Source organism: Aulostomus chinensis, chromosome 7, assembly GCF_037954235.1.
Source record: "Aulostomus chinensis isolate RoL2024-O1b breed Wild chromosome 7, RoL_Achi_v1.0, whole genome shotgun sequence".
Classification (NCBI taxonomy): domain Eukaryota; kingdom Metazoa; phylum Chordata; class Actinopteri; order Syngnathiformes; family Aulostomidae; genus Aulostomus; species Aulostomus chinensis.
The window spans coordinates 20,133,395-20,161,335 of NC_141326.1; the positions used below are offsets into that span (position 1 = coordinate 20,133,395).

Sequence of the window (27,941 nt, forward strand, 5' to 3'; positions counted from 1 at the left end):
CTACATAAGCATGTGAACATTCTCTCCATTCACTTGCCTGAAAAAAAAGAAAATACTGGATATTGTAAAAAATCTGACTATATGTAAGTCAAGGGAAGAAATTTGAAATGTCTCCACCATAATGTTGTTAAAGAGTCAAACAGTTTGATATTTGAATGTTTTCTCTGGCTGAAAGGATGAAGGATTTGAAAGCAGTCCAAATATGTACAGAAGATGAGGGAGGGGAGGGGTTGTATCATCTCATTTATCGAGAAAGTTTTTTTTCCCCTCACCCTCACTTGTCAGTGTGAAATCCTAGCTGGACTTTAAGTTTTACTACCAAAGTGGCTGCGTTTGAGAATGTCATTGGCATGCAGAGCGTGTTCAGTCCTCAGTCTTTTTTTTCTCATTACTATTATTTTTCAGTGACGGTAAAGGGATGACTCACAGGACCTCTGTTTGACTGCTGAAGAGGGTGGGATTAGCACTCTGTCAGAGGCCACACAAGGATCCCTCCTGGGCCTGGAGGCAGTGAGTCACGAACCCTCTCGCAGTAAACGTGATCACGTGCGTTCGAGAGACACCCACTCCAAAAGCAAAGCCAGCCTCCTGTCCTCGTCTTCCTCAGTAGGAATAGTGGACACAAACAACAAGTTTAGGAACACACTTCTCTCACTTTGATCTGCAGGTGATCTGGTCCCATGTGAAAATGGTGCACTGGGAGATGTTTACAGAGATGCTGCCCAGACAGTTTTAACAACTGGGTGCACATAAAATGTAAAAGCACTCCTTGAAGTGTCTCCTGCACTTTTCTATCTTGAGCCTGGATTAGATTCTAAGAGCGTTTTGTGGTCAAGTGATCATAGAGATCCTTTTGTTTTATGCGCTGCTGTCAAATTGAGGCGCAGCAGGACATCGGTGCTCTCCCCGGTCTGCTGCTGCGTGTCCTGCTGTGAAGAATGTACGCCACCAACACCAGAGCACCCATAAAGCCTGTTAAAGCAACACGCCTGGTGGCACAGTCAGCCGCTCGTGTTGAATTCTAATTGTCCTGTAAGCCGGTGCAATCTTTTAAACAAGCTATAAACACTCTCCAGTGGTTGTGTTCTCCAAGCCCAGATCCTCTGGTGACCCCAGACTTTGTGACGACTTCCTACAGCTTCCCAGCAAACTCTCATTTCCCCTTTTTGTCTTCACAGTCTCCATGTCAGAGTGGATCACATCTACTTCAAAGTACAGGAAACAGACGAACAATATTTCTTATCAAAGAGACATTTCAGGCACATGTATGGGGCACTTAAGGCTGTGCAGATAAAATGTACAGACTTAAAAAAAAAACATATTTACATAACGTTTTTTTTAAAGCCTTTTCTGTGTTCAGCCACTTTGTTCTGAATGGTAAATGTTCTTAATCCATGATTCCCAAACTAGGGTACGTGTTCCATCGGGTATGTACAGTTATGTCAGGCGTGTGTCCCAAAAAAACAACAAATGAAACCCCTATTATCTTTTGAAATATTCCAAAAATAAACCAGTGTCAGCCAACCAGAATCCCAACGACTAAAACCGTCTGATCGGAGACTTGCAGAACCGTATCTTACAGAATTAGCATTAATGTAACTGATGCAGCTAGCAGCTGATAGCACTGTTTGTTGAGGTGGGAAGAGTAACAGGAAGTTGCAGTAATCTTGCAATTGTAATGTGATGCCAATAAAATCTGCTTCTCTAAAAACAATGTTGTTATCGTGCAAAATGGATGGTTCTGGCATTTACCCTAATTTCACATCCCGCTCGCTTGTGATGAGTCGACCTTGGATGGTTACGAGTCTTCCAGAACAGCATTGTTGAACTCTACTGATGCTTCCCGCTTCAGCCTCAGTGGCATGAGAATCAGGGGGAGGAGCTCCCACATCTGGAGAGGGGGTCAGATTAGAGTCGCTTAGTTTGAGCACAGTGACTCGCTATCTTTTGATGGTACACATTGTTACTATGAGATTAGATGGAGGACTAAATTTGTTTTCAAAGTTACAAATAGCGACTTTAACAATAGTCAGACTCTTCAGTTCCACCGACATTTGTCATCCACATAAAGAACAACAGCAACAACGTGCAATCTCCTCACAAAGGGAACTCTTTTATCTGTGCATTCTCCTGTCAGGATCTGAGATGAGTCATACAACACAAGCTGGCACTGTGATTTTCAATTTGTCAGAAAGGCTGGCTGACTCTGTATCCCACAGAGACTGCATGTCTCAGGCTCTCATTCATAAAAAATAAAAGCAGAATCTGGCTCTCACGCCCATTTTATTATAGGATATACACTAACCATCTGTCCCGTCTCTTAAAAACAAAACAAAATGCAGCACGTGTGTGGGAGAACATCGCGTCCACCAAATGAGCGAGACGTTCTTGATGCCCTGTGGCCTTTAGGTGGTTTCATCCATGTGCATGCAATTTACAGTTCCAGACATTGTATCTCACTCGGGTAATGTGTCCTATGTAAAAGCTTGCTATTAAAAACACTCACCCGAGTGTGTCTGACAGCCTCGGCTGACCCTCGTTCCACATACCTGCTGCTCAGTGAGGGAACGTGTTCTTACCTGCAAGTGGATACGAGTGTATATGTTAGCATGTTTGGGTGCTGCTGGCAGGGGGCATGTTTGTGTGTGTCTTGTCTTACAAGCAGCTTCAATGAGTGGTGCATATGACTCAGCTCCATGTGCCCTGGCTTTGGGCCATGTCCTGTACCCAAATCTGAACCTTAAGTGGCGTGTGTGTGTATGTGTGTGTGTGTGTGTGTGTGTGTGTGTGTGTGTGTGTGTGTGTGTGTGTGTGTGTGTGCGCGTGTTGTTCACATGCATGTCTCGAAATTGGTTACATTCTTCACATTATCTCTCCTCACCACTAATCCGGAGTGCAGGTTTGGAGCTGGGAGGGAGGAGAAGAGAAACTGATATATTCATAAGGAAAAGTCGCTGCGGGAAACACAAACGTAAACACAAACATGTGATCCATGACAATGTGGATCAGATCTTAAAGACACATGCAGCGGCTGGATGTTTGTCGAGAATATTCAGTCCATGCAGCATTTCAGGTCTGTAATAACAAGATTACGTAATAGTCGAGCTATAAAGATTGTCTGGCCTTGGTGCTCGCACCAGCTGCTTCAAGTCACTATCTTTCAGGATGAGCTGCTGAGCACGTCTGCCTCCACGAAGGATTAAAATCTTATTGGACTCTATTTGAGACAGAACTTAGAGCTCCAAGTTTCCACCAAACAGTTCAGAACAGAAAATACTTCAAATGTTGCATATTGATTTGCACATGGTATTAACAGGAAACTTTCTGTCTAAACATGCGTTTCTTGCATAATTTTGGGCAAAGCTTAAGCAAGACTTGTTAATCTTGCTTTGGAAAAACATGTCTCCCACTTCTCACTCGTGGAGCTTACTCCTCCACATTTGTCATCCTGTTACAGTTAAATGCTAGTTTCGCCGAGTTAACCCCGCCCACACGCCAGAAATGTGACTGCATGTCGTGGGGGCACGAGCAGCAAGAAAAAAAAAGTGCCAGTTGTGAGTGGCATGGCTCAGCCAATAGCGTTTAGAGTTGGTGTTAAAGGTTATGTAGTCAGATGAGAAATGATACTGGATGCATTTTTTTTTACTTTAAAGGGTTGGACTTCCGGCACCCTGCCATGTACCCTCCCTCTCCCTTTGTGGCTTCCTCCCAGTCCAACTCAGTCACATGCGCTTCACCCAGAGAGACCATTTTCCACACAGACAGTTCACATGTAGGCAGTTGAGAATGTCTGGCAGCGAGTCACTGTCAAATCTTTTATGGCTCTGTGTGTGTGTTTATACACACTCTCTCTAATGTCTGAACGGCTGCCAAAGCAGCTCAAACAACAGTGGGATATCTATCTGCAGGGCTGATCGTTACATGTGACTGGGGTATATTTTAACTGGGTTATGTAAGTGCTCCAGCCTGCGCTCTCCACGCACAGATGAAGAGGGCTACGCATGATGCAGAGGACTGCGAGCTTAACACAAGCGTTGTCTTTACAGCACACTAAACGACTTCGGCCAATACGCACATCCCTGAAACACCGTCATAAAACTTGTGAGTCAGAGTTATTGCAGTTAATCTTTGAAATCAGCAAATTTGTTTCTATTGATTTCAGATGATGTAACATTTTGAGTTACAATACAATCTCACAGTGAAGGTTAGAGTTACATAACCAGATATCTAATGACATTCCTAGTATGGGAGTCTAAAAAGTGAACTTCATGGAAGCGCTGGCTGCTCCTGTTAGATATTTCTCTGTCATCATGTGGCAAAAAATAAGCAGCTAATTGGGTAGTGATTAGCTGTAGACATGACACAGACGATTCTTGCTAGAAGTCGTTACTTGACGCTCCCTGCGGAGACGTGATGAGATGGCTGACAACAGGCTAGCTGCCAGATTCATGTCCAATGTAGAACTGCCCACGCTCCCTCTGCTAGCACTTTTATGGGATCATTATGTGGGTGTTTTTGTGTGAGATCCTATCTAGAAGTGATGTGATATGGGCTGATAATTTTCTTAGTAGGCAAGCGTCCAATCTCACTTGAAGAGGAACGGATGATCATAGCTCTTTTATAGCATTAAGTTTTGACCCGGAACGAGGCCTGTAGATAATTTGGAAAGATGATATTTCAGGATTCTAATAAAATTCAAGTGTGCATATTTAGGATAAGGGGATTAAATTTGTTTGCTCTTGCTAGGTAAAAAAATTGAGAACTGTAATTTTCTTGTCAGTTCGAAACCGATATTCTGTCAATTTTTGTTTTAATCTAAATGACGTTCCTTACATTCAAGTCAAACAAGTTCTCAGCTCATGAACCTCATCACCACTGGGTAAATCTCTGCATGTCATAGTATATGAAGTTTCTGTACATGGTGACATTCTTGCGCTGATACATACTGAACATGCTGTACCCGTGCAGCATCCCCAGAGACTCACACAGGCCGAGCTTGCTGTGTCTAGTTAGCCCTCTGCTAATTTTTTGGTGCTTAATCCTGAGACTCATGTAGGGTTTCTAAATGCTATCAGGCCAGTTGCATTACAGCAACCTGCCCATATAATTTAGACTCATTTGTGACTCTAAATTGAAGTTCTGAGCATTTTTGGGAGGAAAGTAAGTGCGTTGTTTTGTTCAATCCAATTCCTTGACAAGGAAAAGAAGAGAACATCTGAGAAGAGAACTGGAGTGTCAAGACCAAGGTGATATGAAGTCTTCAGATCTGGACGCGGCTCTTCATCGATTACAAGTTCTGATTGTTTAGCAACCCTAGTTCCATGGTCTTACTAGTTTGTTTGTTTGTTTTTTAAATCAATCAAACCGTTTTGAACAGTCAGACCAACGCTGGTGTATCGCAGCTTCGAGAGCTGACAGTGTCGCTGTAGAGAGTCAGACTGTTTCACCTTAAGACACACCTCATTTCATTAGCGGAACAGACACGCATTAGTTACCATTTCAGATACATTATGGTTAAAGAGACAGACCTCAGAAATTTCCATGTAAAAAAAAAACCCCAACAAAGTTTAATAGCAGGGGTTTTTAGTGGCTAACACGTGTCCTTGGCCCTGCCCCAGGTGTGAGGTTTCTGCCTTCCTCGCCAATAGGAGCAGAAAAGCTTCGGCATGTAGGTTTTTTTTGTTTTTTTTTATTATGCTGCTATAGTCAAGCACTTGCATAACACTGGGAGGCCTACATTAGGACTCCTTTGGATGCCATCCCAACCTTTAAAAGTGAAAAAAAGCACCTGGCATTTCTCCAGCCTTCTTCAGAGGAACAATACTAAGATTCAGCGAGGGCTAAAGAGGGAAGCGCCATCACATCCTTTGGAACTGAAACACGAAGACGACAATTAAAGTGATGAGTGAATCCGGTACTTAGCATCAGCACAACTACTGGACCTCCAGTCATGCATGGACTGAAATTAGGCGGTACATGTGAAATGGCTTTCAAATGTCACGCATGTGGAGTACAGCCATCCACATGTGCACGCTCCAAATCCTCTGCTTTCATGGGAAATGTTAAGTGGTCGAGAGGGAATAAGACTGAATTATTGCAACAAGATTGATAATGCATTTGTACAAGGTGATCCTAAAGCGAGAGAAAGCCTGTGGAGGAGCAAGGTTAGATAAGGCGAGGGTGAGGACAGGTGTCAGAGGGAGCATGTGGAGGGAGCATGAGGGACCTGAGGGACTGAGGATCTGTCTTGATGCTGCTGCGTCCAGATATCGCCCTGGTGCAACTCTGTGCTTTTTCTGGCATACACGTGACACTCCAGTCCCCTGCCCCCGACGTTCTCTCTCTCACTCACATACTTCCTATCATTCTGCATACAGTACACTAATCCTGCTCCTGCCCCCGTCACTGGCCTTTCTCGCAGTTTTACACTCGCTCTACTAATTCCCTCAGTGATCTTTTCACCTCAGCCCTCCCGTTTCACCACCTCCCATCCATCTGGGTTGTATTCAAACACCAGCGTTATTCCCTCATGTAGTCCTCAGCATGATATCTTCATACTGCTTTTAGTATTTGATTGACATTTGAGGGCAGTAGAAGTACACAGTCTGCCACCACTAGCACTGTAAGCAAAAGGATACTAAGAATATGTTTTTTGTCGTCTTTATTACTTTCACGTCAGAGTTTTGTTTTGTGTGTGTGCTTTTTCAAAAAGTTTGTAGATTTTTAAGAACCCACTGAACACCTACTCACACAGGACAGATCCAGACTCGCTCAAGCTTGTTTGTCTTCTAAAGTCGAGCTTGTTTTAATAATGTTATCACTCTGTATCGCACTAGGGCACAGTACACTTTCTTAGCTGGCTGGAAGGAGTGGGCTTCAGTACAGTATGCACATGCACGTGGACATGACATCCATGACTCCCTCCTTCAGTAGCTGCTGCCTCTGCAAAAATGCATGCAGCAGGGTTTTAATGAACTTTACATAATCAACAAATCAAGGAACATGAGAGCACTGTGAATCACCAAAACAGCCAAGAAAAGTCTTATAGTTAATCACGTTACATTCATAAACTTTGTGCTGTTCTTCATTTTGCTTCTTCAGAACAAGAAGTTGTGTTGTGACATGTGTGTAAACCAGGAAAAGTGTGAGAACACCCTGTCCTTTATGGGGGGGGGGGGGGGGGGGGGGCAGATTTCCGATTCAGTTGCGTTATTTGCATTTTAAATTATTGGCTGTTGGCAGAAGTCTCCGCTCTCTCGGTGTTCTTCTAGTTTAGACTAGTTTTCTGGCCTGTTACTCAACATGTAGGTCATGATGGTTTCAAAATGTGGAAAAACTGATGTGTTCTCATCGTACATCCAATGACTCTGTCTAAAATCACTCATTATACTGTTGTCAGCGTTCAGTGTATCCACCATCATCCAAAAACTCCTTTCTCATATAAATGGAATGGACAACATTCTCCTGTAGGAAGACATCTTATTACAGTTCAGCTGCACCACAAAATTACAGCCTGACAATACAATAAATCAACATATGTCTCAAATAGTTGCAATAAAATCTGAACATTATAATCTTCATGAAGCGACTTTCATGGGATGTTGGATTATACTGTATTAGTGTAAAATCTAGGTGTACCTAACAAAATGGCAAGGCAACTGATAGCACGAACAAATGCTCTGTTTCATTTTAGCTGTGTGAGCCCAACCAGTGAGCCAGAGGAATGTGCAACCCCAGGATTGAGGAATGAACGGAATGCCTAAAATGTCCAATATACTGCAATGCATCACTGGTGAGGAGAAAACTATGTAGAACTGCATCATAGAACATCGAGTCTGATATGAACGACTGATAATGCAATATCTGGTATCTCAAAATACTTGGGTAAACATCTAACGACAACAACACAGGACTCTAAAGTTTATTTATAAGCATATTTTTCACGTAATTCAAATATTTATTTAGGCGTTTCGCCTCTAAACATGCATAAGACCTTAAAAAAAAAGACTCTACAATTCCATAAAATGTGTCCGACATAGTTTTGACATTCTTTTTGAAATTCTTTAAATCCACACCTCCTCCCTCTCTGTCACTGCAAATTCCAGAATATATGAAGGAGTAAATATTTGTCATTTCACAAGTGTCGGACACAAGATGTCTCCTACTTCACTCTTAAGTTTATTCTCACTGTTTGTTCACTGGAGGCTTCAAGTGTCCTCATCACGCTTTGGCATGTTGTACATCAATGATTTGTAATGTCGCAAATCATGCCGGTATTTCTGCCTCCAAGGATGAGAATGTAACGGAGCACAGAGAAAATGTACCAGTTATTCTGTAGGTGTTGAAAAATCGGATAGTTTTGTTAAAAATACAGCCAGTGGCTGGCAACATTTTGAAACTAAGCTGATGGGGGAAAGAGTTCTTAAAAGTTGAGGATAGATTTTGATGAAAGGATGATAGAATTTAGGTTGAGGAACAATCGGTACAACTTTGGAATTGATTTGTGATTGGATGTGATCTGATGATGTCGTATTGCCCCTGGAGGTCTTTATTGGTAGGTATCGGTAATCAGCCAATATGGCTAAGCTGGTTTATTTACAGAAATGTTATTAATATACATTGTTCCTTGAGATTTAAACTTTTTTTAATCAAATATATATATCTGAGTGCCTGAGTATAGTATTATTGTTAGACAGGTACTAATAGTACTTTAAGTATGAGGCAATAATGTCTTGTGTTTGATCTGTAGACAAGATACTGCAGGTCAGGCTGCACTATCGAGACATGACTTTAACAAGAAGAAGTACTTGCTTGAGTGAAAGACAAAACGACTCGTGTGCTCACTTGTCACCTTTGAAGAGTCGTATTAAACTTTATCACACTCCATTGTCGGCTATTACAGAGATTCTTATGCTGGGAATACCAATTTGAGATTTGACTAAAGTCTTCCAGATTATTTTGAAACTGTGGCATTCTATTTGGTGACCTCACTATGGTCTAGCCAGATTTAAAGCCAACGTGTCATCAAAATTTATAGTCTCGGGATTTTCCCCTATAGCAGATTACGTGCCAAAGATGTTCATCCAAATCTGCTTTCTGTGGATTCTAGTTTGGCTTGTGAACTGAGAAAAGTCTGGAAAATTCCAGGTTTTCTGGGGAGGAGCAGTTGCGTGTGTTTACTCCTCCATCTCTCCAGAGACATTAACTAGGTCAAGCGCAAATGAATCTGCCAACAGCCTAAAGAGTAGTGGTGACGGGGGGGTGGAGGGGTGGTCTTTGTGGACTTTGGCCACAAATCTCATAGTCAGGATGAAACTCTGTCACCCAAATTTAGCATGAGCCTCCCCCATGGCCCATTAACTTTCCAAGGAGGTCTGGATTCACGCAGCATCCGTTGAAGCTCAGCTCAGCGGGATCCTAGTTAAACAGTTTAATGGTCACACAGCTAATTATGTACAGCCACAAACTAAGCCAGTCAAGGACAGCTATTTATCCTGCACTAAATCTTCCTGCTGTAAGCCCCTGCAATTTTGAATGATATGTTCCCACAAAAGCACCAAATTTACTCATGTTTTTATGCATGTGACTTGTGATTTCATTCTGTGTTGGTTGGAATACACCCCAGTTAAGCCCATCCTCGCTGTGGTATTTTCATTTAGTCCACATGACGTCACCGTGAGGTGAGATTGTGGGTTATTTTTGCAGATACAGCTTCTTTGCTTCCTCTGGGATAAGTATCAGAGTCTGCGGTCATGATTGTGTTGCAAGGCCATGAAACTTCAAAACACATTTCAGTTCAATGCAGAAAACAGCTTTTTGCATTTTTTTTTCTCAAAAAAAAAAAAATTAGGAGCAGTTAAAAGAAACCATGTAATCATGAAAGGCGAACACATGATGAAATGGAAAACGACGTGTTGATTTTTACACAATGGAACAAATATCTCTGACTCATGTTAAATGGGTGTGAGCTTCAAAACGTAGCTGAGCACACTGTGACAACTGATCCTGAGGAGAGCAGGTTTCAGCCAAGTGTTTTAGGCTAATTTACAGGTCTGCTTTTCCACGAGGTCAGGAGGTTCAGAATGTCACAGATGGCTGAGCCCAGAGCTAAGGGGTTGGTATTTCTTAGCAAACTAAACCTCAGGGTGGGGGATGGGTTCTCAGCAGGTCAATGAGTTTCTGTACATGTGGAGTGTTCTTGTAAATAAGTACGTTAGCATCCTCATTTTTTTCTTTATGGTCCACCAATTTGTGTGTGTGTGTGTGTGTGTGTGTGTAAATCTGGATTCAAACCCTTCTATTTTCCATTGTAATGGTTGAAAGTGTTTTTAAAGACACCTCAGTTACAAATGCATGCGTGAAGGTTTATGGTAACTGCTTCAACGCCACAAAGATGAAGGCATGAAGCGTCGCCAGAAATGGCCACCTGTGCCCAAAGTGACAAACTGCGCTGTGTATCTGAACAACGTCTCTCTTGCACCTGATAGGGAAACACTCGAGTGACTGTGCACTTGCTGGTGCTTAACACACAGTCACCTCTCATTGTCCTTGGCCTCAGTAGAGCTTTTCTGTTCCTCACTAAGGAAAACATGGTCTGAGCTCCCAATACGAGCAGCTGACGCTCCTCCTCCTGCTGTGAGTAAACTCTCACTCTGTGTAAAGATTAAGGAGCTTTCAATCATTACCTCTACCTCTTATTCGTGTCACCTCTTTTATATCAATATTTTCTATTCAGAGTGAGTTCAAAAATCTTAATTACGAGTTTAAAGATAAATCTGCAAGAATAGAGGGGCATTTTGGGAAATGTGCTTACTTATTTTCTTAGATTAAAAACTTCAGGAAAAAACAACCAATTACCTTTGCTTAGCTTTTAGACTGATATCCAAGAGCAACAGTGAGCAGCAGCCTCTGACCATACTGACAGCGTTGTGTCTTGTTTGCAGAGGGGGATCAAGTGCGTACACTTCCTTGGAAATGATTCCAGTGCAAGACAGAACATTTCCCAATTCCGGGTTAAAATGATGTACGCATCCAGCAAAGCTTCCATTAAATAACTTTGTTTTCTCTTTCTTTGAGGCAACATCTCAGTGTTTCTCTTCAATTTTCAAGTGAATTTGAAGGAAATGTTGCAAAAAAAAAAAAAGGGAACGCGGATTAGACATGGAGGTACTAAACTAGGTCACTAGGTGTTTTCATCAAAAGATGACAGTATAAGTACGTTACACTTGTGACAAAGGATAAAACACAACCATCTACATCATCCCGTTCAGGTACAGAAGTTATCATTTTTCTTTTGTGTCAGCCAGTATTGACCGTATTGCAAGTTTGGAGATGTCCTGAACGACCATGGCAGCAGAAACGGCTGATCAGTCACATGCGTTAAAGATGTGATTTGAGATTTGTTAGCTCTTCTTGTCATCTGGCTGAATTTACACGTATCACTGTATCAAACCACAGGATATACCATTTCATATAATTCTGTGAGGTCTTTTTTTTGTCACTGTGCAGAGTTTTCTTTAAAGGTTAGAGAGTACAGAATTCTTATGAAAGTATCTGAATCTCAGAATCCATTCTACAGTTTACCCCCTACAGTCACCGCAGCAGAACGAGAACGTTATCAAGCTTCAGGGCAGCCTGCAGGTCTCAGATACATAAACACAACACTCACCGACTCAAATCCTGCCAGGGGTGTTATGTCATCCCCTTCTGTCTATTTCTCTGCTGTGATCATGAACAAGAGAAAAAAACACCAAAGTGTAATTTAAAAGGAAAGTTTATGAGTAAAAAATATTAAAGCAGTACTTCACACAAAGATTCTAATTTGCCCTTTACTCAAACAGTATAGAAAGATGTTTTTTTTTTCCACCTCCAGGAATTCTTGGTCACTCTGTCATTATGAAAACAATAGTCACTTATTTTTAACTTGAAACTAATGGGGACTGGCTACTGTCAAACTGTAACAAATGCTCACTTTATTCAAAGTCATCCATATCTTCTTATAAAGCCATCTGCTCTATGCCAAAAACAGCATTCTGATTTGAGAAAAAGAGAAACTAAAAAGAACAGTTTATGAACTGGGGAGAATAAAGTGGTCTTGCCACAAGTTAGAGTTTTTTATTTTTTAAATGTTAAGATGGGCGAGGCTACTTGCCTCTGCTAGAGGCTACTACAGTCCATAACTTGTACAATTAATTTATTGTCATTAACACTTTATTGACTGTAGTGAATTTAATGCCTTTAATTGACTCAGTGATTAATACTTAGCAAAAAAAAAGTTTGTGTTGAACCAAAAATGTACCTTAAAACTTTTGAAATTTGCAGTCCTGTGACTTACTTTCCTCATGTCATAGGAACTACCAAATATGGAGCTTTCTGCTGGATGCTTTTGACAAGAAAATGCTCACTTTTACTGCGCCTGACCATTGACATTGCCTTTTCAGTAGCGTGAAACAGGACACAATGTGTAATGTGAGGTTGAACCTGACCTGTCAGAGAGTTCATTTTCTAAAACAAAGCCTGCTAAAATGTCAATGCGGAGCCGTACATCATCATCCAGTAAATCATATGAATGAGGTCACAAGTCCGAGAACTCATTGTGAAACAGGGTAGGTTGCGCTGTTGTACAGTCAAGAGGACTTAATACAGATGAGGCCAAGGGTCAAGTAACCAATTGATGTTATCTGTCATTAGGATAAACATGATGAGTTTGTATTTTAACATAAAATCCAAGAGGACGGCTCTTTGAAAAGGTAGAATTGCTGTAATGAGGGAAAGTTCCCTGCAAATGAGAGAGTTTGAAGGGTCAGCATGTCATCTATACAGGACCACAGGTTTAACGCTGTCACATACGGCACTATTAAAACTCTTATGGCTCATACACGACAGAAATGCATTTCAGACCTCAGCAGGTGGAGATAATTGACCTTTGCTTCTCCTACAGAACTTTTTAAAGACAGTTTGCCTAAGTGGTGGATCAGCCTGCTGCTGCTTTTCTCTCTCATTCACCAAGGTTAGAAACCTATTAAGGCTCTCTGTATTTCTAATCTTTTCCATCCATGCTCTCCCCTGCAATTTGAGCACCGACAACAAAAGAATGAATGCATTATGAACTCAAGTTGAAAGCCTAGCATTATAGATAGCACGCTCATGTGCCCATGCTGTGACTCTCCAGTGTGCTTCATTCAGCCTCCCACTCCAATTTGCACATGTCATCTATTGCTCTTTCCTCCATCCATGCTAACGTAAGAGGAGGCTGGCTGTCCTCCTACGGCTCCTGCAGAGAGCGGCTGGTTGGATAGGTGGAATGGTATGCATAATAGTTAGGTATACAACCTCTGAGTAGCGGCTGTGATCGACCGCAGGTATACAGAGGGTCCCCCTGTCTAATTAACAGACCACAAGGGGGACAAGGAGACGGAGCATGGTGCATGATATCAACTCAGTAGGCTCCTTCACATCTTGCACTGCATTTATTCTGTCCTCGCCTCAAGCTCTGCCAGGGAGTATCCCTATTAGTGTGTGTGTGTGTGTGTGTGTGGGGGGGGGGGGGTTCAGATTCATGGGGACCTGCCTTGGAAATGTGATTAAAGAAGACCCACATTGGAACAATAAACAATGATTTTGCAATTTGCTTCAAAATGATCTGTTTAGAGTAAATGCAGCTCAGTAGAAAGTGAGACACACCTGTTTGTTAATCTACGGAATTAAATGTCTATTGTGAAACAAACCCAACAGCTTGTTCTTAATATTAGTTAAAATACACAGTGTGATATGGATAAAATCAAAATTTAACAAAGGTATAGAAAACTCATGCATGCCTTAAAGTAAAAATTTCTTTCAGTAACATTATTATTATTACCTTAATATGTCAGGCTTGGGACTGTTAATTAGCCCTAATAAGGTTGGTTTGGTTTGATAAAGCAAACACTGGCCATCATGATGTAGAATCATTTCCATGGGATCATTGAATAGTGTGTGTTTTATCCCAAATTCCATTAATATTGTAAAATAAGAGGGCTCAGGAACTTCCCTCAGTTTACATTTTGAATGTCCTTGCAATATCAATCCCATCCCATCTGAGCCATTTTTTAATTGACCAAATAGCAGCTGCGATACCCATCATGCTTGTTTTTTATGTGCTTCAATTATATCGTCTGTTTATTTTATTTCTGCCTGAACAGATGTCCCTCTTACATGAGTTCAGTAGCTCAAGTCTTGTAAGAAATGTTCCACCTGGAGTGTAACTTTTTCACCATTTACGCATCCTTACATCTTCAGTGTCTTCAGCTTCACTGTTCCACTTACTCCCTCACATGTGCTCTGGCCGAAGCTCTGCAGCCTTTGCGGACGCTCTGACTGAAGGAAACAGGATCGCTCCACAAATAGACCCATCCTCCGGCTCACAGGGGAGCAGTAGCCCCAATTCTGTGTGCTCTTGCCTCCTATTTCGTATGTGCCTTAGGCCAAAACAAGTTAGATAAGAACCACAGGGAAATCAAATTTGGAATTATTAGCTCATACTTGGTGTATCTAGGGAGAACGCTGTGTGCGTAAATGTGCATAAATACATATTGTTATTGAAAATAGGTAGATTTCTGGAGCTTTCTCCTGTCAGTCAACATTCAGGAGCAACTTGATGTCGAATGATGACACTAGTGAAAGGAGGTGGCTGCATTTGCTTTGTAAAAGATGTGCAAACAACCTGCACGTCAGTTTTAATCCGCACAGATGAGAATTTCTGAATCTAGACTAAATGAAAGCAGGCTGATCTCTGCTGGATGCTACTGGTGTGGCGATTGGATTACTCAAGAGCTTCCTTTCAGTCAGACATGAGGCTGTATTGATACTGGGAAGAGAGAAGACCTCATACTGTAAAAGAATAGACTGAGTCTGCACAATGTGGAAGAAAAACAAAATCGACAGTGAATTTTATCCTTGTTTCAATTTCTCTAGATGTTGAGTCTCACTAATGGAGGAACTAGGATAAAATGTTGATTTGGTATCAGAGTGTGTGAAAGTGGGAGGTGAAAGACAGCCAACAACTGAGTCAAACCTCCGTCTGTTGTTGTGACAGACACAAACATCGTCTCTTCCCAGGACTCGTGTGTCCTTCAGCCAACTACAAGGATGCTACTTTGCATTAGCCCTTTTCCCTTCTTATCGCCTTCTCTGCTGCTGCTCGTTTCGGGGTGGTTGCGCAAACACATTTTATTTCAGTTTTGATATAAATATGTTTCGGTGTGTATCCTGAATTTGAATCATCATATATATCTTCAGAGCTGCAAACCACAACCGCTCTCTAAATATTTCACGAGTGTGGTCTTAGCTAGAAGGCAGTCTCTAGAGAGCTACCTCAGGACGAAGGCCTCAGGCAGGGAGCCTTTGAGATACTCTGCCAGGAAATATGGAGAATATAGTATCCTAGGACACAAGAGGGGCTTCAAAGAGATGCTACATTATTAAAATGGTTTCTCCATCTGCAGACTAAGCCCCGAGGACAGACTCACACCTACCAAAGGAGGTGAAATATAGCACATACGGGTACTGTACACAGATGCAACGAGCACCAAAATATCACGTAAATGGACACCTTCGGTGCACTTTTTCCAATCAAACTTGTAATGGCAAGTTCTGAACAGATGTCACAGGTTCAGCGTTCACAGGTTTATGAGTCACTGCATGTATCTGCTACCAAGATATAGCTTTTCCACAGACTATTATGGTTAGAGTTTGTGAGACAGACAGCTTCTACTCTAGAGTTCTGCATGGCTCCAGGGTTGTGTCTCAGTTGCTCGGTCCAAAACCAGCAAACTGCAAAATTGCTGTAAGTTTTCCATAAAATGTGTGGTCCAAAACATTTAGGCCTATAAGTCATCTGAGTACACAGTGTTGAAGTTTGTGGTTCAGAGTGAAATATCCTATCAATTATTAACAGTGAAGGAACTGAGGAGTGATTGAAATAATGTCATCTCAGATACAAGTGGCGGAAATGAGTTTCCTCTGCAGAGTGGCTGGGTTTAACCTCAGAGATCAGGCCAGACAACCTGAGGGAGCTAGAGGTCAGCTCTGGCCCCCTCATGTAAAGAAGAGTTAGCTGAAGTTGTGCGGGCATCTGATTAGAATGCCTTCTAGGCACCTCCTGCCTGGAGGTATTCCAAGCACATCCAACTGATTGGAGGCCTCGTGTCAACCCAGAACAAGCTGGAAAGATTTTATGTCTCATCTGGTCTGGGATGACCTTGGGGTTCCCCAGAAGGAGCTGGAGGTGTAAATTGTTTGGGCGCGAGTTACCTTACTTCTTGTTCTGCTTCCCTGTGACACAGCCCTGGATAAGGCCTGCAGGATAAAATGGATGGACAGAGGGGTAACTAATAGTATCGCTGCATGTTAGGGTGCTGATGCGGGATTGTAACGTGCTATGTCATGGAGCCGCAGAGCATCTGATTTAGTTACAGCTGGTCGATGATGAAGGAGGAAACCGAAGTCAATGAAACCAACACTTTTTACTGAAACTACTGCAGTTTCTACGGAAGAAATATATCACCTACTTTGAATGACAATGGGTGAGCGTTTGGACTGATCTAGTAAAGTAAAACTCATCTGAGAAGCGAGAAAGTATTGTATTTCCATTATTGTCACTTTGGTGATTGAACCCAATGAGAAAACAGTGTTTGACAGATGTGTTGGATGACCACCACGTTTCAAAATGTTGGACGTGATCGATTGAATCTGTTTAAATGCAGTCACATGTTGAAAACACTCAGTTTCCATGTCAGCTCTGGAAACACAAGTTGCCCTGGTATAAATATGTCCAGCAATAGATGGAGGCAGCGATACATTTACAACCTCAAAGGATTTATGCCCTGTCAAAGATAACATGCTCCCACTGTCTAGACTTCATCCTATTGTGAGGTGGAGAGGAGTTTTAGGTTACTGCCAACCTGACTCATAAAGCCTAAAGTAGTAAAAAGTAGCACAGCAACAGAAGCTGGATTGTTCTGCATCTGGTATCACTCTGGGCTCACATGTCCACTGCAGTGAATGAGATGGAGGTCAGCAGAGCCCTTCTCTGAGTCCGGCCCTGGATCAGCACTTCAAAATGACGCACTAATACACAAGTACTAAAAAAAAACAAAAACAAAAAAAACACGACCCTCCCAATTTCCTTTTCCTTCCTCCCTTTCTGAAACCTCCCCTTCCTCCTCCCCATCATGGGTGAGTAATCAGTGGGTGGATACTGGGAATCCCTCCAATAGTTGACCTTATAAGGCTGTCAGGAAACTGCTGATTTCAGGTTTCAGGGCTCAAATACCAACCCCCCCCCCTTCCCTTGTACCTCCATTGCTCCAGTCCTCCTCCCCCTCTCCCTCAATTACCACCAGCATCCTGTCTTTATCAGCTCATATTTCAGCCAGAGAGGCCTGTACTGCTACTGCCACAGCATGAACCCTTAAGATAACCAAGATTCTTTGTCAGCCCAGTGACGTGAACCTTACTGAATGTTTGCCGTGTCTGCAGATTCTAAAGAAATGATTTAGAATAATATTCAAGGACACATACTTTTGCCAAATTTTTAAAGTTGTGTTAAGTGCAGTACAAGCTAACTGCTAATAGCCTTTTTGGGGTTATCTAATTTGAAAGTCAAAGTTATGTTCTTGTTTAAAAAAGAGAACAAACATCGTAATCCACTTTATTTTTGAACAGTTACTTTTTTATTTTCCGATACATGTGTATTCGTCACAGCAGGGCTGTGTGAAATGACTAAAACCCAATGAGCACCGCAGTTGTTGCACATACTGTACAGCAGAGTCAGACTGTCCTGTAAATTTCCTGTTTTTGGGAAAGCTGATTTGAGGGCTGTAACTGTTTAAAGGAGGCCGAGTGTTTCTCAAGCCATTCTCAAAGACCAGAAGCAACGACTTCATCAAGGTTGAGGCAGATTGAAGGAGACCCAGTTGTTATAAAAGCTGTTGAAAAACCACAGTGTCTGTATACGGATCATTTCTAGCAGTTAAACATTCCTTTCTGCTCCAAATTATGGCTTTTAGGGGCTGAGGGGTAGGGAGGTAAAATAAACGGTTTACTGGGAAGAGAAGAGTTAAGAGAAGAAATTTTCCAAAGAAGTGCAAAAATAGTAACTTTTGTGGATAGATGTCCATTAGTGTTCTTCATAGATTATTATTTTTACCTCTGCGAAGGAGGTTATGTTTTCACCCCTGTCTGTTGGTTTGTTTATCTGTCAGCAATATTACGCAAAAACTACTGGTCCGATTTAAATTACATTTTGTGGAATCATGTGAGAAACCATTCAACTGAGCAGATCTAGGTCAAGGGGCAGATCCAGTTTGGTTTTTTTTTCTCTCTATCCTAGTTTCTTTAACATCCCTAAATAAAGGATTTTTTGTTTATATTTGTAAAGCTTTCTCAGGAATTATTATAAGCCTGTTTAGGGGGGGGGGAAATCAGTGTAACATAAGTATATATATTTTTTAGATTTTATATCATTTTCAGTTACATGTTTGCATTTCTTAAAAAATATTTTCAGTGACATATTTACATACATATTTCTCAAAGTCAGGTGTTTATTCTTGGGTGGATTAGCCTCTACAGAGAGCTCCACTGTTACCTTTTTAGGATCCTGTTTAGTTCACATTAAATTATAAATTATGCAAACAAATGCTAGTTATTAATAAAATGTAGACTAACTTTTTGTATTTTTTTTTTTTTGTGTGATTCACATTAAAATGTAATAAGCATGTGTCTTCTTAACCAAATGCATAAAACGCTACATCATTAGCATCCCAGTCTCTCATCTCCCCACATGATGCCACTTGTCGAGAGCAGAGCAGCTAATTAAAATGATTAGAGAGCTAGCTGTTTCCCTCGGCTGAAATTTTTAATGAAATTTGTTAGTCTAATGGCGCAAGAGCAACAGATTTAATCAATCCCTCGGAATTAGCCTTTTTATGTAATTTTCTCTCAGGACCAAAGAATTGACTTGAGAAGAATTGAACAGCTTTCACTGTTCATTTCGTTCACTGGTGTCCAGCCACTAACCACAGGGTTTCTGCTCTGTTCTCAAAGGTGTAAATTTGATCAAAAAATAAAATTTATTCAAGAGGCTATTTAAAGGTAATCTCACAGTATAAAGAATAAAAAAGAATAATCTGCGTATCAAAGTACATTGTACAATTAGTACACAAGCAGAGATATGTGACGACACCCTCCAGTGTTTCAAATAACCCTCAAGCAGTTTGAACAAATCTTTAAAACAAGTTTATTGAAGCGATGCATGGAGATAAAAACAATTCATATAGATTAAAGCCACAACCCAGCAATTTTAAGCACTTTTGAACATGAACCATAGCAAAATGTGCTCATAAAAGAGGCATACAGAGTAATTGTAGCGTGTGGCTTGTTTGAAGATACAGTTACGGCTAACCCCTAAACTCAGCCAGTCCCTCCCCAGGCAGGGTTACTTAAACAAGTCTGAGCTTTTTCAGGAGACGAATGAAACGGCATCTTGGAGGCCACGCGATCTTGAAGGATTTATATTACAGCAGGTCTTACTGAAAGTGATGTTGTGAAAGATCCCTTGTACAGCTAAATGCAACTAAAAAGTGCCAAGAACTCAGTTCCACTGAATCTGCCAGGAGCAATCCAGTAAAAAGATTTACATTTCATGAAATGTGCAAGATCTGAATGTTGTGAATTTCCTTATTGTGTGGTTTTAGACAGTAAACCGTTGTCCTGCTTACAGTGAGACTTTCTTTCACTGGTTAATTGAGTGATATTCAACATAGTAGCCACTGTTTTCACGCACAAACTGGTCTTTTCTTCACTGGAACAATCATATTACTCTTCACTAGATTCCTTTTAGAGATGATGCTTGCATATATTCACACAGACAGTAGCTGCATATATGATGCCTCGTGGACGTACCAGTAAGGGTGAGGTGACGAAACAAAAAAGTTTCCAATATTTTTACAGTAAAAGGCTTTTGAGGACAAACACCTTTTGAAATCATCCAACCATACGAAAGACAACAAAAGTGCCTCTCGCGGAAACAAGCAGAAGACGGGTGCTTTGATACAGTCCTGTTGTTACATGTCTAATGCTCAGCCTTGTTATTGTGTTGGAGTGCTGCAGGCAGTCGGATGTGCCTCCGGAGTCCCCCCACCTGGAAATCATAACTCTAAAAGCTCAATTCAAGCTAAGACTTTGCTATGAGGTACATTGCTCGGTAAATAATATAGCATGTGTCTCAGAGCAATTCAAAAGTTTTATTTATCTTGTGTTTTGGAGGCTGTCTTTGAAAACAACTCATTACTGTAGGCCTATATTTAAAAATAACATGGTATGTATGGTATACCCGCCCTGCCTCTGGTGTTTTTAGTTGATTAACCCTTTATACTGTATGCATTCATGGTAATATCATGAATAAGAGAGGAATAAGGAGAGTTGTCTTGACTCTTACCAACCCAGAATGCAACATTCCGGCTTTAATGGGACGATAAAAGTACACTTGATTAAATTGTAAGAAGAGTTTGCTGCCAATGGCTAGTTGATCTTGTTGCTTAAACAACTCCAATTACATTTCCCAGCTCATTTTCATTCATATAAACGAGAACAAACCTGCCCAAACAGAGTTCACATACAGCTGATTTATTTTTTCAATTTGTATCACTAATCAGATTGAGCTTCGAGGGGATGAACTATAATTATCTAAAGCTCTAGTACATCATATCTTCATATGAATGAAGGAACGTCCAAGGCCTCGCCAAACAAGTTCTCACACTGCTCTTTAAGCTCATCGCCAGCAGGTAAATATCTCGGCACATCACAATATAAGATGTTTGTGTAAACGGCAATACTCCTGCGCTGCCAGGAGGATGCAGACTTCACTGGCTCTATGAGCACAGCACGCGCAGCAGACCTGTAAACACTGGTGGGGTTGGCTGCTGCCGGTTGGCCCGCTACTCATGAGCATTTATTGGTTCTCACAGATTTTCCAAACATTTTTGCCAGGATCATGTGATGATCCACACAGTTTATCCACCATTTTACAGCCGAAAAAGCATCATCAAGATAGATCATGTTGGAGATGGCTACATCCGCTTTGCCCTCTGCTAACCTGAGTGTGGATAAATGACTCGATCGTGCATCATTGGTAGACTTTTCTAACCTCAATCAAGCAAATGTGTCAAATTCTCATCGTGAAGCAAATTTTAGGGGGTTGTATGACATGGAAATCAATGTATGCATTGCTTTATAGCTTAAACAGCAGTAACAGAGTGGACTGCAGAGCTTGTGACAAAATATTCGGAATAATAGTAGCTTTAAGTTTTGTATCGTTACTAAACACAATTTACAACTGAGGTCACAGAGGGAGTCACCATGATACCGCTTCAGACTCTGAATTACTCGAAGGTCCATCCCCAAGGGACGGAAATTTGCCTTAATCACATTTCATAATAAAACAACAACAAATACACTCACACGACATAAAAAAAACCTGCAGGAAAACATTATTTTTGCCTTTCATACAGCATCCTCTTAAAAACAACAAGTAAAAAAAAAAAAAAAAATGCATCCCATGTTATGAAACTGACCTTCTGATTGAATGTAGGGCTCTTCACCAGGCAGAAAGTGCCCTGCAGCAGCAGCAGCTGCCTGCAATACATTTGTCACATGGCATTTACAGACACACTTGCCTAATCAACCTACTTCCAAATGTCTCAGAGCCTTATTTAACATTACTCCAATCAGTGCTCAGACACCAGGTCACATTGCCATCAGAGAAGCCTTCCCTTCGCTGACAGGTGACATGACAGCACCTGAGCACACAACCTGCAACTGTCTTTCGTTCTTTTTTTACTGTGTAAGTGCGCATAACTCTGAGGAGCCAGGCATATATGTGTGATATGTTTTATATATATTTATTAATTTTTTTAAATTAAATTTCACACACATAGAAGGAATATAAAAGTATGTGTGTGGCTGTAATAAATCAATGGTCATACAATGATTTTTATAAGAACCACAACTTGACGAGACACAAGCTGTAAAATACAAATCATTAAGACATCAAATCTTTAAATCCATGAAAAACCTTATGAATGGAATCATGTAGTGGCGTCATCAGTAGTTGATGATTTAGTCAATATAATGGAGCCCATCTGTGTCATTAAGACTTTGTGGTACAATGTCAAGAACTTTCTTAGGTAACAAGGAACAAACGTCAGCTGAGGAAGTGCATGTTTTCATGAAGACTTATTCTAAATGCGTGGTATACACTCATGGCGACTGTCAGCAATGCAATCTTATACAACAGCTCTGGGAGGAATTCTACTTTCATGATTTTCAGTTTCTGTTTACATTATCAGAGAGAGAATAAATCTGTTCTATTCGAAGCGTGATGGTAGAGTGCTGTGTACATTTCATTCAAAGGTGTTTCAAATATTCTGCCAATCTCTTGCATGCAAATGGAGTAGTTAAAATATTAGAAACATTTCTCCTTGCTATGTAGCCCAGTTCAACACCACTGCAAATGAATTAGGTTACTATGATATAATGTTTCACACTATAGCTTTAAAGAACACGCTAACTGTTTGGGAAATCCACTTACTGCCCATTATTCAGCAAACTAACTGACAGCTAATTAGCTTAGCTGCAATGAACGCTACCAGTGGCTCTTCAAGAGGCATCAAAAATACCTTGATAAAAAAAACAGTCTTTACCAGAAATTATAAAACTAGGCCTGTGCTTAACCCTCATTTTGAAGAAGCTGTGCAAAATTGTGAGATGTTCTCATTTTAATGCCAGATACAGAGCCGGAACTACTTTCCTGAGCGGGCACAGTAACCCAACAGAGTGCCTCAAAAGCTCCTGCAATTATGGTAAACAAAACAACGCTTTTATTGACAAACAGATGGGCAACTGCGACGACTGTTCACTGGCGACCGAGTAAGAAGATGAGTAGGATTACTTCTGGACAGAATTCTCCACAATCAAGTTAGGAGAATGCTAACAGGAGTTAGCCAAGGGCTATGCCAGCCCAAGTCTGGTGCATGTGCAGCGCACGTGCAGTATCCTACCACACTTCTGGCAGCACAGGAGTGTCACCACATACACAAACTACATATACTGTGAAATGCAGAACTATACCTGGCAGCAATGAGCTTAATGAGCATGGTGAAAACTTTTTTGTCAAGGCCTTTAATGTAAGGGAAGTTAATTTATATGAAAATATGAAGCATGAATGATGACCATGTTGCGAAACGAAACCTCTGTGACAGTGTCAGTATCAGTCATTAGATTATTTGTATCAAATGGCCTGTGAGTGTACAAAAAAATATAAAGGGTGCCTGAAATCAAAATATAGCTCTGAGTCAAATGAATCCAAGCAAGTCTTTGAATAAAAACTTAAAATAAAAGGCGAGGAACAGTTGCTTTCAAGAGAACAGCAGGACTTTCTGTAGTGTTCCCCTGAGTGGCACCTTCTCCTCCTCAGGCTTGCTGTCGGGGATCATGCCAGCGCTCCTCTCTGCACTCAGCCTGAGGCTCGGCCTCCTCTCCCTGACAGCCTGCAGCCCCGCTTGGGTGATGTTCCTGCAGAAGTCCACCTTCACCTCCTTCAGACTGACGCCATGAACCACTAACTCGTCCAGGATGCGGTCAGTAATTCGGACGCAGTTCTCCAATTGGAGGTACTGCAGTCTCCTGCAGCTCTGGAGCACGGAGATCACATCCTGGTCAGTGATATGTCCGCAGCCAGACAAGGTTAAGGAGAGCAGGTTGGGGCACCTGCAACACAGATGCAGTCCATCATTATGACACCCAGAGAGAGATCATCAGAAAGAGTCATGAGTCATCTAGGATAATGTGGTAGTAACAGGGATCAGTTTGTTTAAAGAAGGACTAGTCTTAAGTAAGCCATTCTACTTGGCGTGTGTGCTTATTTGCTGATGAATACTCCTCAGGTGTCTTCAATGGAATCTCATAACAGAGGAGAACATATAGATGAGGCAACGCTGAATGAGATGAAAACAAACCTAGCGAGAGGTAGCAACATGATCTGTTTAATGGTAAAGCAGTTTAATACCTCTTTTCTTTGCTCACATTCCCTCTGGCCATATGTGATTTTGTCCTCTAAAAAGCTTTAGTGAACAAATGGATAACGCTGCCGTTGAACGGAACAATAACAGGATGTTTCATGAATTAGAACACGGAAAACACTTGCGGGGATTAGATGTAAATGAATGAGAACTGTTGCTGTGAAATGCATTTCAACTGCATGTTTTTTAGCAGGAGGGGACTAGAGCCGACTGGCAGCACACACACACACACACACACACACACACACACACACACACACACACACACACACGTCTGATGGCAAAGGATCGAGGATGTCACTCACGCTCACTGATGCAGATTACATAAAGACTTACATAATCTTACCACTTTACCACATGTGAGGCAAACATACTCCAGTTGACTGTGGGGGCTGTGGGTACTGCCCCAGTAACCTCTGTATATTGGATGGCACTGCATCCACGTGCCCCGTCGCACTGTTGGGTGGTCCCACTGTACATTTTTTATCAGTGAATTCGAGTGACGTAAACAAAACCAAAAAATAAACGGCTGGGGGTGGTAGATAGAACAGTGACGGGACAAGAGCCCGATCTTACAAACTCAGTTGACCTTGAGTGTCACTTACATGGGCTGAAGGTAAATAAAGGAATTAAAAACTCAAGTCTTGTTACATAACCCACCGGCTCATGGCACTGCCCCCTTACTTTCTGCAGATATTTGGTGTGTGTACATGTACGCGCATATTCAAGACTTACAACTACATGCGGCTTTAATTTGTACACGTTATTTTCCTCTCTCTTACTTTCCTAAACACAGATGTACAGAGAGCAAGTGATACCTCAGGCATGTAAGACTTTAATAGTGTCTCTTGTGGTGGTAAACTCACCCTATGATATTTTATGTTCAGGCACATGTTTTTTGCAAACAGAGCCCAAGAGTGGAAAAAAGTAAAGGGCACTGGAAGAAGTTTTTCCTCATATTTTGAGATCATGTGATAGATCTCGGTCCCAAAATTTTGTTATCTTGAGGCCACAACATATAACTTTTTCCCACAATATAGTTATTTTGAACACAGGAGATATAACTGGTTCCCACAGCTTAGTACTTTTCGGGCCAGGAGATATCTTTCCCTCCACATTTTATTTTCTTTATGGCCACAAGCTATAACTCCGTATTTGCTAGTACCTACAAGCAACCATTTAAAGAGTGTAAAATAAGTTTTATCAGCAGAGAAATATCAATGGTTTTACCAGCAGCTTTATTCCTCTCATGTTTTCGGGTACTCTTTATCTATCCCTTAAGCCACAAAAATGCCTGCAGTATTTCCCTCTTTCCATTTTGACTCAAGATGTTGTTCACGTGAGAGAGAGAGAGAGAGAGAGAGAGAGAGAGAGAGAGAGAGAGAGAGAGAGAGAGAGAGAGAGAGAGAGAGAGAGAGAGAGAGAGAGAGAGAGAGAGAGAGAGAGAGAGAGAGAGAGAGAGAGAGAGAGAGAGAGAGAGAGAGAGAGAGAGAGAGAGAGAGAGAGAGAGAGAGAGAGAGAGAGAGAGAGAGAGAGAGAGAGAGGGGCGTACAGGGGCAGTCGGGTCAGACAGCAGTGAGGCCGCAGCAGAACACAGCCCTGCTAACTGGTAATTATCTCTCTAATGACTGGTTTGGTTTCCTAACGGTTATTTTGTCTGGTCAGATTATCCAGAGAACTCTAAAAGGAGCGACGACATTTAGCATGCAGGGACTGGTTTGTTGTTGAACAAGCAAAAAAAAAAAAGTTTTTCAGACATCTTCAACTCTTGAGTAGAAGATATTTTCTTAGTTAACACAGTTGCCTTCTAAAAAATGTAAACAATATACAGCTCACTTTACCAAAGGGGCTCTTGTTTTCAGGCTCATTTACATCATTCAGACGGTGCACATGGTAATGAAACTTATGCACTAGAAAAGTCTCATGCCAAAGTTCCTCGTGCCACCCACTGAACAGCCTGCTCTTGACATGTTGAGCATGTTAAATCCGCCATTGCTGTGAGTTCAAGATAATCAAATAATCTTGATAATTGATTTCATCATTTGGCGCAATAAAAAAGCAGCCATCTGTCAACTAAAGAGTCCTTATATGACATGCAATATTTTATAGTTTTTTTCCATGAAGGAAGGGGGGAAAAAAAACGGGCTTGAAGTCAGAGTTTGCGTGGAGTCTTATCCAAGAAGAGGCAGGCAGAGACAGATGCACATGTTCATTCCTCTGACAGCAACAAAGAGCCAATTGTAGGCTCCACCTGCCTGCGCAAATCTCCAGCCTGCAGCTGACTGGGAGGGTCTGAAGCCAAATCACTCCTCGGCACCCCCACAGCTTCTCCACGTCCCCTCCCACTTTGTCACGTGCACTCGCTTTCTTCTCCCTTAGACAATTTGGGCGGGTTTATCAGTATGCCATGCATGAGCGTGGCTTTAGGGCGTTGAGATAGTGGAGCCAGACAAAGTAGGTGGTTCTAGTTTTGACTGGTCTCACAGGCTCTCGTGTCTCAAATTTCACAATACAGGAAATCCTCACAGGGTCATTCATACACTCAGCAAACGAGCCTGCCCCCTCTTCCCTCCTCTTGTCTCGGGCAGCTGCGGTGGCCAAGCTCCCTCACATCAAAGCTTATTACTGGCTGCCTTGAAGAAATTACCCAGAGACCTTGTTACGCCTCTCCGATGATTCCTGCGTGCAGCCAGCCTAGCACAAGCCCAAAAGCCAGAAGAGCTGGCACATCCTGAGAGTCTGTGACCTATGAAATCCAACTGTCACATCATTCAATAAAAATAATTTGAGATCTGACCACAGTTATGTTATTTAATGGAATCAGTTTTATGTCCCAAAGATGTGTCATTTTTCTGTCTCCTCAGCCAGCTCCAGACACGCCATCTGTTTCTAATTACATGTAAGTAACACTTACACGGTTACACTGAGACATGCGCCTGCAAATGAAAAGAAGTTTGTTGCCTCTGATTGGGTGTGAATGACCCCCCCCCCCCCCCCAAAAAAAAAGAAGAAAAGAAATGAAGAAATTGTGCGATCAGCTTAGGGAAACTTAACAAATGTCTTTCTTAAAGACAGAAGTTTTGAACGTTCATGTGAAACCTGTAAAGCATTTCATCTTTTTGGGGGGAAAGCGGCCACATACCGTGTTTGAGTGGCGGTCACATTTGTTTTTCCTTCAAATCCCATAGTAATTTGAGTGGAATATTATCCCCTGTCTGTTAGCTTGTCTGACTTGAAAATCTCTAAACTTTCTTGTGAGTTACGGTGGGATTTCTTTTCTCGACGCCTCAAATATAGCCAACAAGTTCTTGGCTGAACAGGTCCAACCTGTAGACAAACAGTTTTGACAGGCCACGAGGAGACACCGCTGGGTTTAAGGAGGTCACGAGCGCTGAGTGTTTGCTAACCCCTTACTAGTATTTCATTGGTGAAAGCAAAAAACATGACAAAGCAGATTGACACACAAACACTCACATGTGGCACACATGAGCCAGGAATGAGCTGACCACTCGCTCATGTTTACCGCAGATGTCCTTCTGAAATGAACTCTTCAGCCAGTCTTCGATGTTGCACACCTTCAGGACCCTGCTGGAGTACCAGCAAATGGACAGGTGATTCAAAAAGGGTCCCAGCACAAAGTTGTCCCTCCTTAACTCGCACGGTGAGCTGAAGTGGAGCACATTCCAGAGACGGGGGTCCAGGAATACCTCACGTAGCTGGGGACAGGTAAGAGAGAAACTCCTGCGGCTATCCTTGTCCAGGAAGGAGAAAAGGTGGAGGAGACATTCATGGTTGAGCTGGCAGAGATGCATGGTGCGGTGTCCC

General features: G+C 41.8%; 1 protein-coding gene and 1 long non-coding RNA gene across 2 annotated transcripts; one reads left to right on the forward strand and one right to left on the reverse strand.

Moving 5' to 3' along the window:
• The first annotated feature begins 3,990 nt into the window (after positions 1-3,990).
• Positions 3,991-23,950, forward strand: LOC147258932 (uncharacterized). The gene is made up of 3 exons (XR_015116818.1): positions 3,991-4,101; positions 7,694-7,792; positions 23,513-23,950. It is a non-coding gene; the product is annotated as an uncharacterized LOC147258932 (long non-coding RNA).
• fbxl22 (F-box and leucine-rich repeat protein 22) lies at positions 23,213-27,928 on the reverse strand. Its single transcript, XM_086207805.1, has 2 exons — positions 27,591-27,928; positions 23,213-23,805 (listed from the first exon to the last, which is right to left on the reverse strand). Exons 1-2 carry the CDS (start codon positions 27,926-27,928, stop codon positions 23,454-23,456), a joined length of 690 nt encoding a protein of 229 aa, XP_086063931.1. The 3' UTR covers positions 23,213-23,453.
• Positions 27,929-27,941: the final 13 nt, after the last annotated feature.